Source organism: Oncorhynchus masou, chromosome 17 (assembly GCF_036934945.1).
Source record: "Oncorhynchus masou masou isolate Uvic2021 chromosome 17, UVic_Omas_1.1, whole genome shotgun sequence".
NCBI lineage: Eukaryota > Metazoa > Chordata > Actinopteri > Salmoniformes > Salmonidae > Oncorhynchus > Oncorhynchus masou.
The window spans coordinates 32384675-32399770 of NC_088228.1; the positions used below are offsets into that span (position 1 = coordinate 32384675).

The window sequence follows — 15096 nt, forward strand, 5'->3', positions numbered from 1 at the left end:
ATGTCATTGGTGCCCGGGGAGCAGTTGTGTATGGGGGTTAACTGCCTTGCTCAAGGACGGAACGGCAGATTTTTTTCCATCTCGCCTGCTCGGGATTTGAACCAGCCACCTTCCGGTTACTGGCCCAACGCTTTTAACCACTAGGCTACCTAAACTCTGTGTGTCTGTGGGGAAAGGGCCGTTGTTGCCATAGCAATGTACTCTGCACTCACCTTGGCGGAGACCAACTGCAAGTTGAACTCTGTGAGATGGATTCCTAAATTGTTCAGGCTATTTTTACAGCCACTTAACTTGCTGATCTTGACTTTGGAATTATTGTGTGTAGCTATGTTTGCTCAGCCAGCCCAGAGAGAGAGCATTGCATTGTGGGTTTTGTAGTCGACTTTGCACTGCAACAGATTTCCACACCAATTTTCGCATGTTGTTACCAACCTTGTTATAACAACAAATCACTTTTTTATAAACAAATTCTCAGATTTATTGAATTTTTCATGTGGCTTATTTTAAACGGCACATTTAATATAACATGCTTCTGATTCTATTTTGGTGCACAATTCCTACTTAAAATAAAAGGCACTCTTTTCATGAAACGATCCTAGTCCCTTTTGTTTCTGCGGATATAATCTCCTATAACTGGTACTTTATTACATTGGGAGGGTTGACCAATGTTAGATTGAACAATTTCCTGAACGTGTTGGTTTTGGTAGATACTTTTTTTTTAAGAGAGATTAACAAGTAATTAATCACACCCATTTTCAAGGGAAAATCCACTCAAATTATACATTTTGCATCATCATGAAGTCTAATATCTGGAGAACCTTGACTGCTGACATAAAATACATTTTGGGACTGTATCAAAAGTGGAGTACTGAAAAAATACCAACAAATAGTTTTTGGGTGGATTTTCCCTTTTTAAGGCTTGTATCCATTTCCCTATGTTTTCATATAGTTCTATAGCGGAGGAGGCTGGTGTGAGGAGGTATAGGATGATGCGCTCATTGTAATGGCTGGAATGGCATAAATGGAACGGAGTCAAATTAGGTTTCTATATGTTTGACTCCGTTCCATTAATTCCATTCCAGCCATTACAACGAGCCCTTATTCATATAGCTTCCCCTACCAGTCCTCTGGCCTATAGGTTGCTGTTGGCTGTGTCTCGAGATCTCTTTGGAAGAAGTCATGAAGTTCAGTTAGTTTCATTCTAATAAAACACTGTCTTGCCCGTTGCAACCGTTTCTGGCTTTGCTGTTATCATGTAGACTGCACCTTTCCTCAAGTCATTGCTGCCGTCAAAGATTCCGTAGCATGCTTTTATCTCAGCTCTCACTCTGAACTTTGCATGCGCTTTGCTGCAACTGCATAACACACATCACAACATTTTTGGAGTGGACCCAAATGAACCATCCATAACAGAGCATTTTTGGAGTTTCTGTTTGGAGTTTACACCTGATATGATATGTTGTTTATCCTCCCTGTGTGGTTAGAGGAGATATTTTCTGGCCCTTGGAAGAGAAACCCATCGTCCTCATTGCAACAAGGTTCAGACTCTTACATGTTATGGGAACCCATAGTAGTCCTGAACACTCTCTGGCCTGGTATCCTCACACCTGGCGTGCCTGCCTGTCTATGGGGATAGTGGCGGTGTTGTTGTGACCTAGGTCTTAGTGCCCCTCAAGAAAGAGCTTCTTGTTTTGGAGGAAGCGTAAGAGAAAAGGAACCGATCAACACAGAGAATACAATGGACAGAGAGAAAGAAGGAGCCTTTCCAGGGGCTTAACTGCTTTGTTGATGTGGCGTAGTCTTCCTAAGACATCAAGGGGTTGTAAAGAGCCCCTAGTTATATCCAATAGCTGAGCCCTGACTACCTAATTCTGCCACAGAGGTTTTCGACAGCATCAAAAGGAAATGTGAATTATTATGTGGATTGTAATGAATGGACATTTTTGTTTAGGTAGCTAAAAAAAATGTTGTAAGGGAAAATCCAGTGGATATTAAACTTCAGCAGACTATTTTTATTTTTATTTTTTATTTTTTTTAAACCTCAAATCCACTGCAAGTTTTAGATTTCCTGCATTGCAGGAATGTTCTCCTGCAACAGCCTACACCTGTAATTGACCGTTGACAGTTAAATAACGTCTTTGGATGGGTCTTGGGAGTGTCACTACAGCAAAATACACTTTGACTATGTATAGAACTGCCCAAGCTAAAATAACATGCCTGTCCTAAAATGGAAATACTCAGTGCCATGTACAATTATGATCACTGACATTATGTCCATGAGACACACGGTGCATTCGGAAAGTATTCAGACCACTTGACTTTTTCCACATTTTGTTACATTACAGGCTTATTCTAAAATGTATGAAATAGTTTTTCCTCTTGTCAATCTACACACACACACTACCCCATAATGACGAAGCAAAAACACGTTTTGAGAAAGTTTATTGCAAATTAAAAACTGAAATATCACTTTTACAAATAGTGGGCTCCACAATTACTGGCACCCCTGACTGGCAATGCACAAACAATATAAACAATATAATTATAGAGAAACTCAAAATACCAAATGTGAGAAATAATGTACTTTATTAATGTTTCAATGGAACCAACCAGAATCATACAATTATTTAATACAAAATACATTTCACCAAAATCAAGGCTTCATAATTATTGGCAATCCTCATTTAGTACTTAGTGCAACCACCTCTGGCAAAGATTACCGCATGGAGTCTTTTCCTGTAATATTTGACAAGGTTAAAGAACACATTTGGAGGGATTTTGGACCATTCATCTATGCAGGTCCTTTCAAGATTCTTCACATTCTTGGGTTTGCGCTCTTCCACTCAGCCCACAGGTTTTCGTTTGGATTGAGGTCAGGCGACTGAGATGGCCATGGCAGCACATTGATTTTGTTGTCACAGAACCATTTCTGCGTGGATCTTGAGGTATGTTTTGGATCGTTGTCTTGTTGGAAAGTCCACCTACGGCCAAGTCCCAGCCTTCTGTCAGAGGCAACCAGATTATCAGCCAAAATTACCTGATACTTCGTGGAATTCCTTATGCCATCAATCTTAACCAGTACCCCTGGACCTCTGGGAATTAAAACATCACTGACCCACCACCATATTTCACAGTGGATATGAGGTGCCTCTCCTAGTATGCATCTCTGTTTCAACGCCAAACATGCTGTACCTGACCAAAATGTTCAATGTTGGGCTCATCTGACCAGAGCACCTTCTTCCAGTCATAATTTAAACGACTTTTGCAAACTTCAAGTGATTGTGTCTTAGGGTCAGAAAAGGCTTTCTTCTGGCAACCCTTCCAAAGAGCCTGTGGTTGTGGAAGTGGCGTCGGATGGTGCTTTTTGAAACCTGGTGACCCCAAGATGCCACCAAGGCCTGCAATTGCTTCACAGTGATTCTTTGAGATTCTGTTGCTTCTCTCACCATCCTCCTCCCTCTTCTGGGGGGCAAAATGTACTTGTGTCCTCTACCCATGAGGTTTAACTGTTCCATATCGTTTTTATTTTTAAATTATTGCTCTGACAGTGCTCAGTGGTATATTCAAATCATTTGTTGATCTTCTTGTAGCCATTACCAAATTTATGAAGGTCTACGACCATCTGTCTCTTTTGAACCTCCAGTTATTTTGTTTTCTTCATGGTGTTGAATGGCAAATATTGCATGCCTTTTACCTCATTTTTATACCCTAGTGAAACAGGAAGTAAGGTAATGGCTCAATATAGTTCCTTAAGACTTAGATAAGCTTAAATAAGTTTAATTTAATTCCTGGTTTAAATTTGGTAGATGTTATTTACAATAATCTTTAAGGGTGCCATTAATTGTGAAACCTTGATTTGGAGGGCATTGAGTTTGAATTAAATGAATAAATGATTTTGGTGGGTTCCATTGAAACATTAATAAAGTACAGTATTTCTCACATGTTGGTATTTTGAGTTTTATCTCTACAATTATATTGTTTATATTTTTTACAAGTATTGTATGTGCATTGCCCGTCATGGGGTGCCAGTAATTTTTGAGTCCACTAAGTATTCAGACCCTTTACTCAGTACTTTGTTGAAGCACCTTTGGCAGCGATTATAGCCTTGAGTCTTTTTGGGTATGACACTACAAGCTTGGCACACCTGTATTTTGGGAGTTTCTCCAATTCTTCTCAGCAGATCTTCTCAAGCTTTGTCAGGTTGGATGGGGAGTGTGTCTGCACAGCGATTTTCAGGTCTCTCCAGAGATGTTCAATCGGGATCAAGTCCGGGCTCTGGCTGGGCCACTTAACGACATTCAGAGACTTGTCCTGAAGCCACTCCTGCATTGTCTTGGCTGTGTTCTTAGGGTCGTTCTGTTGGAAGGTGAACCTTCACCCCAGTCTGAGGAACTGAGCACTCTGGAACAGGTTTTCAAGGATCTCTCTGTACTTAGAGTTGAAGTCGGAAGATTACATGCATACACTTGGGTTGGAGTCATTAACTTGTTTTTCAACCACTCCACATATTTCTTGTTAACAAACTATAGTTTTGGCAAGGCGGTTAGGACATCTGCTTTGTGCATGACACAAGTAATTTTTCCAACAATTGTTTACAGACCGATTATTTCACTTACACTGAATTATATCACAATTCCAATGGGTCAGTTTATATACACTAAATTGACTGTGCCTTTAAACAGCTTGGAAAATTCCAGAAAATGATGTCATGACTTTAGAGGCTTCCGATAGGCTAATTGACATCATTTGAGTCAATTAGAGGTGTACCTGTGTATGTATTTCAAGGCCTACCTTCAAACTCAGTGCCTCTTTGCTTGACATCATGGGAAAATAAAAAGAAATCAGCCAAGACTTCAGAAAAAATATTGTTGACCTCCACAAATCTGGTTCATCCTTGGAAGCTATTCATCTGTACAAACAATAGTACGCAAGTATACACACCGCATCCGTCATACCGCTCAGGAAGGAGACCCGTTCTGTCTCCTGGAGATGAACATACTTTGGTGCGAATAATGCAAATCAATCCCAGAACAACAGCAAAGGACCTTGTGAAGATGCTGGAGGAACAAAAGTATCTATATCCACAGTACAAAAGTATCTATATCCACAGTAAAATGAGTCCTATATCGACATAATCTGAATGGCCGCTCAGCAAAGGAAGGAGCCACTGCTCCATAACCGCCATAAAGCCAGACTACGGTTTGCAACTGCACATGGGGACAGAGATCAAACATTTTAGAGAAATGTTCTCTGGTCTGATGAAACAAAAATAGAACTGTTTGTCCTTAATGACCATCATTATGTTTGGAGGAAAAATGGAGAGGCTTGCAAGCCGAAGAACACCATCCCAACCGTGAAGCACGGGGGTGGCAGCATCATGTTGTGGGAGTGCTTTGCTGCAGTAGGGACTGGTGCACGTCACAAAACAGATGGCATCATGAGGTTGGAAAATTATGTGGATATATTGAAGCAATATCTCAAGGCACCTGTCCGGAAGTTTTAGCTTGGTTGCAAATGGATCTTCCAAATGGACAATGACCCCAAGCATACTTCCAAAAATGTGGCAAAATGGCTTAAGGACAACAAAGTCAAGGTTTTGGAGTCGCACTTCAAAGCACTGACCTCAATCCTATAGAATATTTGTGAGCAGAACTGAAAAAGTGTGTGCAAGCAAGGAGGCCTACAAACCCGACTCAGTTACACCAACTCTGTCAGGAGGAATGGACCAAAATTCACCCAACTTATTATGGGAAGCTTGTAGAAGGTTACCTGCAACATTTGACCCAAGTTAAACAATTTTAAAGGCAATGTTACCAAATACTAATTTAGTGTATGTAAACTTCTGACCCACTGGGAATGTGATGAAAGAAAGAAAAGCTGAAATAAATCATTCTCTACTATTATTCTGACATTAAAATAAAGTGGGGATCCTAACTGACCTAAAACAGGGAATTTTTACTGGGATTAAATGTCAGGAGTTGTGAAACTGAGTTTAAATGTATTTGGCTAAGGTGTATGTAATCTTCCGACTTCAACTGTAGCTCCGTTCATCTTTCCCTCGATCCTGATTAGTTTCCCAGTACTCAGTACTTTGTTGAAGCACCTTTGGCAGCGATTTCAGCCTCGAGTCTTCTTGGGTATGACACTAAGCTTGGCTAGTCTCCCAGTCCCTGCCTCTGAACAACATCCCCACAGCATGATGCTGCCACCACCATGCTTCACCGTAGGGATGGTGCCAGGTGAAACGTGACGTTTGGAGATTACCAAGTGGGCTGTTATGTGCCTTTTACTGAAGAGTGACTTCCGTCTGGCCACTCTACCATAAAGGCCTGATTGTTGAAGTGCTGCAGAGATGCTTGTCCTTCTTGAAGGTTCTCACATCTCTACAGAGGAACTCTTGAGGTCTGTCAGAGTAACCATCGGGTTCTTGGTCTTCTCCCTGACCAAGGCTCTTCTCCCCCGGTTGCTCAGTTTGGCATGGCGGCCAGCTCTAAGAAGAGTCTTGGTGGTTTAAACTTTCCCCAGATCTGTGGCTCGACAAAATCCTGTCTCGGAGCTCTACGGGCAATTCCTTTTACCTCATTGGCTTGGTTTTTGCTCTGACATGCACTGTCAACTGTGGGACCTTTATATAGACGTGTGTGTGTGCATTTGTGTGTCCAATCAATTGAATTTACCACAGGTGGACTCCAATCAAGTTGTAGAAACATCTCAAGGATGATCAATGGAAACAGGAAACCTGTGCTCAATTTTGAGTCTCATAGCAAAGGGTCTGAATACTTATGTAAATAAGATTTTTCTGTTTTTTTAGTGTTTTTTTTTATAAATGTCCTCACATTTCTTAACCAGTTTTCACTGTCATTTAGGGGTATTGTGTGTAGATTGAGGATTTTTATTTATTTAATCCATTTCAGAATAAGGCTGTAATGTAACAAAATGTGGAAAAAGTCAAGCAGTCTGAATGCCCTGTAGAACTAGACTAGGAACAAGTCCAAGCTTCTGTCTGGTATGACTTTTTCCTGCATTTTCTCCCTTTCTTGCCCCAATTAGAGTTGTTATTGATTTACGACAGTTCATAATAACTATTTATGGCACCGTAGAATTCTGGGAACCTAGAATGTGTTTGGCTTCTCTTATGTTCTCTATCTGGTCCAATTCCACATTCCTTTCTTTAGAGCCGTCTCCTGTTGTTAATATTAAAAAGAACATCGTTTTCATTGCTCACTCCTGAACTGGAGGTCGCTTCTGTAACCTTGATAATTGTTAATAAAAAAAAACAACATTTTAATACATTTAGGTCTGATTCTGCTTGTTTAGATATTGTTGTTTAATCTCTGTGAAAAGGCAGATCTGTTTTAATTATTATTATTTATTTTTGCCCCCCTATTTATTTATTTTTTATTTTGCCCCTCGTTTCTTATGAATTGATCCCTCAGCCACTTGACAAGATACTCTTTGTTTCCTTCCACTACTGTGTTCTCTGTTTCATCCTTTGACAGACTGCAACCTCTGGCTTTCCTGGCTTGCTTAGTTTCCTCACCTTATCTCCCTTCCTTAAAGTTTTCTGCCTTGGGATCTTTGTGTGTGTGTGTGTGTGTGTGTGTGATGCATCGGTCAACAAGATTTTCCCATGTGCCAGACAATGCTATTTTCATCACAGCTCCACCTCAGACAGTCTGCCATCTAATCCTAATAACAATGGTCATGTGATGGCCATCTGTGTGTCATTGTAAAGCAGTCACGCTTGTCCATTGGCCTTTCCCTCCCATCGCTACTGTAACCACCACATACCCTTTTGTCAAATCAGCCTGGTGAACGTCCATGAAGGGATGAACGTTTAATAATAATGCATTTTCATTTAGTATGAGTCGATGTGAAACCTTTAGTTGCTAGATGGTTTTACAGCAACACTGGACCCTGAGAGGTTTTTTTTCTAGAGCATCTCAAGGCTGTAACCCGACGGGTCATTTCCAACGACTGTGTCAGCTCATTTCCAACGACAGTTTCAGCTCAGTGCAGTACTACATTTCCTTCTTTAGTTGAGCATGTGACCCGCTTTTTTTATTTTCGAAATCTAACACACTGATATGAAATGTAGAGTACTGGTGATGCAACCGCCCGCATTCCTTCAACCCTACTTGGCAGAATGCTCCAGTATGCCCGTATTAATCCGCACTCTCATTTCAACCCCTCGCTGTATACATCTTAGGATTCCAAATTCTAGCAAAGATCACCCACCCAGTCAGAGATCGCATACAGGTAATCGGAGAATCTGATCGGGTTAGTGCAGTGCTCTACAAATCGATAACAAGCACATTTTAACTGTGTGTAAAATAAATGAAAAATAAAATAAATAAAAATGGAACTAGATGGACAGAGTTAGAGATGCTGAGGTGGAGTCTAGACAGCAGACTGTTTGGCAGGTGGTGTGGGCTTTTATGGGAAGGGATGTCTAAAGGTGTTGCGCCCTGGCAGGGATGTGAAACTGGAAAGCGGGCGGCAGCGGCACCCCTCGGGCGGGGTCAGTGCCAAGGAGATGGTGATCGGGCTGGAGGGAGTGGAGCTCGGGGCCGACGGAAAGGTGAGAGAGGACTGGAGACCAACCCTGTGTGAGAGCCTGAACACGAGCGCCTTAATTAACAGTAACATGCTCTTGAAAATGTGAGTGTGTCTCTCTCTCTCTCTTTCTCCACAGACTGTGTCGTACACCCAGTTCCTGTACCCCACCAACGCCCTGGGCAGCGGTCGCAGGAACACCATAGACTCCGTGTCGTCCTTCACTCAGTCTCGTAACGTCAACCACCGCAGTCTCAGCCTGGCCCGGGCCAACAGCAACCAGAGCAGCATCGACACGGGTCAGTCGTATGAGTGTGTGGATCCTCTGGAGTAGTTGTAGCGTTTCGTACAGGTCAGTGTGTGGATCCTTCATGCTAGAGAGAGGCCCCTGAATATGAGTAGGCCTGTCAGAGTGGGTGTGATACATATCACTTTTTCCGAGGCATAACCATCCGCAGTGTGACGTTTTTAGATGTAATTGATTCATGTTCAACATTGAGGGCTTGTATGCATAGTCACTTTACCCCTACCTACATGTACAAATTACCTCGACTAACCTGTAGCCCCACACATTGACTCGGTACCGGTACCCCCTGTATATAGCCTTGTTATTTTGTTACTTTTTATTTATTTTCTTAACCAACAATGCAGTTAAGAAAATATAATTAAGGGCTTGTCAGTAAGCATTTCACTGTAAGATCTACCTGCTGTATTCAGTGCATGTGACAAATAACATTTGATTTAAGTTGACTATGTATTAGAAGAATTGGAAAAACACTGTATATTCTTCTTTCTTGTCCCCAGTGTTTGTTTGTCCTTGGCTCATTGTGTTACTCTGTCATTTTGTCCCTTACAGGGAACGACCTGGGGGACTTGATCCGGGAGTACGACCCTAATCTGTTGGATGATCCCCAGTGGCCGTGTGGGAAGCACAAGAGAGTCCTAATCTTCCCCTCATACATGGTGAGACACCCCTCTGCTTACCAGGCCTGGGTTCAAACAACATTTGATTTAAAATACTTTGAGATTTTGAATTGAGCCTGCCTTTAGTGCCGCATGGACAGGGATTGTACTCCATTGTGCCAGACAAGTTCAAACAAGCACAGCTAAAGTATTTGAAAGATTTGGGGCCTATCTTGTTTTTTCAGATTATTATCAACATTTTTCAAAATAAATAGTTGTCAGAGACACAACCTAAGAGAAACAACGAACCAGCTCCTATTTATTATCACAGACCAGAGGTGACGACAAAGGTTCCATTTTTTTTCCCTGGGGCCCAGAGTTTTTCCTGATCTGGTAACCTTACCAGAAAACTCTGGACCGCATGACAGTGATTCGTCAGTTGCAAAAAAGGTTTTATGTGGGCTATGATGGCCCCTGAGTTTTTTTAAATCAGGCCACATGGTTTAAAAAAAAACTGCTGAAAAAACTGCTGAAAAAACTTCTGTCCCAAGGCCCCCCCTTGAAAACCCTGTCAAACTGCAGCAACCTTATACTTGTTCATGTGAATTATATTTTAAAACCAGACTCGTGGGGGTTTCCTCGACACAGAGATGTAATGGATGTGAAACAGCTAGCTTAGTTAGCAGTGGTGCGCGCTAAATAGCGCTTCAATCGGTGACGTCACATGTTCTGAGACCTTGAAGTAGTAGTTCCCCTTGCTCTGCAGGGCCGCGGCTTTTGTGGAGCGATGGGTAACGATGCTTCGAAGGGTGACTGTTGTTGATGTGTGCAGAGGGTCCCTGGTTCGCGCCCGGGTATGGGCGAGGGGACGGTCTAAAGTTATACTGTTAGAGACAACAATTACAATAGAACTCACAGGGCTGACTTTGCTTCATGCAGGTTTGCAATCGTGTATGCCTATGCAACTGTAGGCCTAATTCAAAATGAACTTGTTCCATGTCATCACTATTGTGTTGTTTTGGATTATTTCCAGTTAATACTTTTGGATTAAAAAGTTCTAGGTAGCCTAGCCAGCCCAAGTTTGAATCTAAACCTAATTGGATCACATTCACATTTTTTCTCCTATCACAAACAGATGAGCTATAAATACATAATGTTACCACTTTGTTTACCCTGCCCAGAGGGATAGGGCACATAGTAGGCTGTGTTAGTAGCCTACAGCAGAGGTATTCAACCGGGGGCACCTTATTTAACCAGCAAAACAGATTTGAGTGAAAATGTGTTTCGTGACCTTTCTAGCTAATAGACTATGTTAGAGTTTTCACTTCCTCTTCCAATTATAAAGGTCAAAATACCAAATCTATTTATTTTAAAATGTTGATTACTTCTTCTGGTAAGACAATATTTTTATTTAGACATTTTTTTGCTAAAGTATGATAGGGGTCCCTGGGTCGGCAGGGTTTTTGGGAGTGGGTCACCTGTGTTTCTGGGAGTGGGTCCCTGGGTCAGCGGGGTTTCTGGGAGTGGGTCACTGGGTCGGCGGTGTTTCTGGGAGTGGGTCACTGGGCAAGAAAAGGTTGAAGACTCCTACAGTTTATCAGACTGAGAAATCGTCTTGTTTTATATCCATACAGCATGTCAGCTCACTAATATTTAGGTGTAGGTAGCTACAACATTTATGGAAAGGGTTTTAGTTTTTGTCGTTCAGAGGAAAGTGGAGAGTGCGCTTTGAGCTTTGCTCGACGTGCGTTGTACTCCGGCCCCCGCGACCTGTGATCTCCGTAATCTGATTGGTCAAGACACGCACAGAACCTGCAGCCCTCCGATGCGAAGGACAGATCAATTTTGCGTGAATTGACAAATTGAGGCAAATCAGCCTAAAAAAAACTGTACTTTGTTCCTATTTTTGAATGCTTTTGCATCAATATTTTTATTTTTTTTGGTAAGTCCTCGGGCAAATGCCAGCTTGCCACACGTTTGCGCGTGGCTCTACCTCATACTGCATCAACTGAACTCACTGTAAGTCCAAAGAGGCTGTCTGACCATTCTAATCAGAAAGGTCATTGGCCCAATCCCTGGTTCAGCTCACACTCCTACTTGTCTGTGATGTGTGTGAATACACTCCCTGTCTCTCTATTCAGTAGCGCTTTAAACAGCCACTTCATAACAGCTAGGGTGTGTTAGAAATGACACCCTATTCCCTGTATAGTGCACTACTTTTGACCAGGGCCCATAGAGTTGCTCAAAAGTAGTGCACTAAGTCGGGAATAGGGTGCCATTTCAGACTCACGTCTGTTGTTTATCCGCTCCACTCCTTTTCCTGTGGACATACCTCACTGTTACTTAATCACTTTCTCATGTCCAGAATTTGGCAAGGGAACGCTCGTTTTGTGTTCGAATCAAAGCAACAACAACAGACTCCCAGTTCATTTCTCATTTGGCTCCATTGGTGTTATCTGGGCTGGTAGAATAGACAGACCAGACGTGAAGTATTCAGTTAAGGCTAGACAGTTTTTTTTCTCTTATCTTCCTCCCATTGCGAAACAACAATAGCTATTGTGTTTTTCCTCGAGGAATGTGACCAGTAGATGCTGAACGTTTCACTGCACGATCAGTCACTGTGCTTATCTAAGCCTTTTATCTTTCTTGAACTGATCTTTCAAGTCTGCTACTAACTGTAGAGTGGGATAGAAATAATTTTAGTACATTTAGTTTCCTTTGCGGTAAAAGATACATCTATAAATTTTACAGTCCTTTCATTTTAGAAATGCTCCCTCTAGGTTTCCCATGGCCCACAGTAGCCACAGATTTGCTGCAGTAGTCAAAGTATACTTAAAAATATTTTGGTTGGTGCAAATACTTTAGTATATTTTGGATTCAGATAGGGAGCAATGCAAGTTTGAACAAAGCAAATGACTTACCGTGAGCCAACTTGGGCAATATGTTGTTTTGATTATCACTCTCCTATCACATACCTCATTTAAGTCATTCGTGGGGGGAATGAAGTAAATGTTGGCACTCAAATACAAAAATCCAGTGCTCATTTAATATCTATCTTCCTAAATAACAAAAAGGACATGAACCTCTGACCTGAAAATAAAGTTAAATGGCTCAGTTGAAGTATCATAAATAACGGACATGAACCTCTGACCTGAAATAAAGTTAAATGGCTCAGTTGAAGTACATCAACGGAACGTACAGAGCTTAGAAATGTAAAGCGTCGTAAACGTTCTGGAATATTATTCTATCTTATCGTGGGACGTGTACGGTGTGCCACCCAATGTTACCTGTCTCCAGAGGAGGCTGGTTGGAGCAGCTATAGGGGGAAGGGCTCATTGTGATGGCTGGAACGGAATAAATGGAACCCTATCAAACCTATTGGAAACCACATTTCACTTCGTTCTATTAGTTCCATTCCAATAGCTCCTCCCACCAGCCTTCTCTGCCTGACTCCAATATCTCGTGCACCTTCTCTGATACTCAACCACCACCTCAATGAAACCTAACCCTGAATCTAAAGGTCACATCACCGTCCATAGGGAGATTGATGCTTCTCTGTGTCCTCTTCCACATATACAATGACGTAATACTTGCACAATTTTACAGACAGCAGAGCTTAACATCAGAGCGTGTCTTTCTGACACCAATACTTTGATCTCTCTTTTCAGACTACAGTCATAGAGTACGTCAAGCCTTCTGACCTCAAAAAGGACATGAACGAGACATTCAAGGAGAAGTTCCCCCACGTACGGCTGACCCTCAGCAAAGTCCGGAGGTAGGGACGTCTACGCGACGCATACGTTTCAGTATGATGTTGAAAAGATCATTTTTGTGTCAGCCTTATTTGAACCCCTTGTGGTTAATCGTATCAACAGTAGTTCCTGGCAGACATTGGCGACACTGGCACTTTTGGGTTTTCTTTTTTTTCTTTAGCATTGACCTCTGCATTTGTCTATCAACCCGGCCTTCACCACCCCCCCCCCCCCCCCTCTCTACCTTCCTCTCCATCCCTTCACCAGTCTGAAGAGAGAGATCCGTAAGTTGGCCCAGGAGGAGTGTGGCTATGAGGAACCCACCGTAGCCATGGCCTTCGTCTACTTCGAGAAGCTGGTCCTCCAGGGGAAACTCAACAAGCAGAACCGCAAACTCTGTGCCGGCGCCTGCGTCCTGCTTGCCGCCAAGATCGGCGGAGACCTCAAGAAGCACGAGGTCAAGCAGCTCATAGATGTAAGTGTCGTCGTCATCTCTTAGTGCATTAGGCTTCGGCTCTTGAGCAGCCTGATGGAAATCATGGGCGTTTTCCTGTCACGCCGACAAACAGCGATTCTGCACGGAATATACGATTTGTTATATCATATGAATTCCTTTAGACGTGGTTCCTTTGAAGTTACACACTTTTTCAGATGTTGTAAAGATATCGGCTGTTATGTAGTCTGTGTAGAATCTGCTTTTATCTGTGTGACAGAAAAGCACCACATGACAGATGGCAAAGTGACTACAACAAATATAATTTTGTCTATGATCCCTATGATCATAGACAAAATTATATTTTTTGTAGTCGCTCTACACTGAGTTTACAAAACATTATGAACACCTGCTATTTCCATGACAGACTGGCTACAGTGCCGTGAAAAAGTATTTGCCCCCTTTCTGATTTTCTCTTTTTTGTATATTTTTGAATCAGTCTCTCACATTGCTGTCGAGGAATTTTGGCCGATTTCTTACGTACAGAACTGCTTTAACTCAGCGACATTTGTGGGTTTCAAGCATGAACTGCTTGTTTCCTGTCCTGCCACAACATCTCAATTGGGATCAGGTCTGGACTTTGACTAGGCCATTCCAAAACTTCAAATTTGTTGCTTTTTAGCCATTTCATGTAGACTTGATTGTTTGTTTTAGATCGTTGTCTTGCTGCATGACACAAATGTGCATCAGTTTCAGCTCACAGACTGATGGCCTGACATTCTCCTGTTGAATCCCAGTTGAGATGTTGTGGCAGGACTCGAAACGAACAGGTAATGCTTGAAATGCCACAAATGTCGCTGCCAAAATTCCTCCACAACAATGTGGGAGACTGATCAATAACTACAGGAAGCGTTTGGATGGAGTCATTGCAGCTAAAGTTGGCACAACCAGTTAGAGTGTAAGGGGGGAATTACTTTTCAGACGGGGGCAGTGGGTGTTGCATAACTTTATTTCTGAAATAAATTAAATAAGTATGCAATTGTTGTGTTATTTGTTCACTCAGGTTCCCTTGATCTAGTACTAGGTTTTGGTTGAAGATCTGACAACATTCAGTATCAAAAGTATAGAAAATGACAAATGGGGCAAATACTTTTCATGGCACTGTATGATCTCTTACTGATGTCACTTGTTAAATCTACTTCAATCAGTGTAGATGAAGGGGATGAGACGGGTTAAAGAAGGACTGTTAAGCCTTGAGACAATTGAGACATGGATTGTGTATGTGTGCAATTCAGAGGGTGAAGGAGCAAGACAAAAGATTTGAAGTGCCTTTTGAACAGGGTATGGTAGTAGGTGCCAGGTTTACCGGTTTGTGTCAAGAACTGCAACTTTGCTGGGTTTTTCACACTCAACAGTTTCCCTTGTGTGTCAAGAATGGGGAGGGGGCAACTC

General features: G+C 42.1%; 1 protein-coding gene across 2 annotated transcripts in view; it reads left to right on the plus strand.

Annotated features, from left to right (window-relative positions):
- LOC135558866 (CDK5 and ABL1 enzyme substrate 1-like) overlaps window positions 1-15096 on the plus strand; it is a 32801-nt gene that overhangs the window by 13762 nt on the left and 3943 nt on the right. For both annotated transcript variants that reach the window (XM_064993049.1, XM_064993050.1), the window contains 5 exons: window positions 8476-8581; window positions 8696-8855; window positions 9413-9519; window positions 13128-13234; window positions 13479-13686. In XM_064993049.1, coding sequence (XP_064849121.1) covers window positions 8476-8581; window positions 8696-8855; window positions 9413-9519; window positions 13128-13234; window positions 13479-13686 — 688 coding nt within the window. The remainder of the gene's footprint in view (window positions 1-8475; window positions 8582-8695; window positions 8856-9412; window positions 9520-13127; window positions 13235-13478; window positions 13687-15096) is intronic.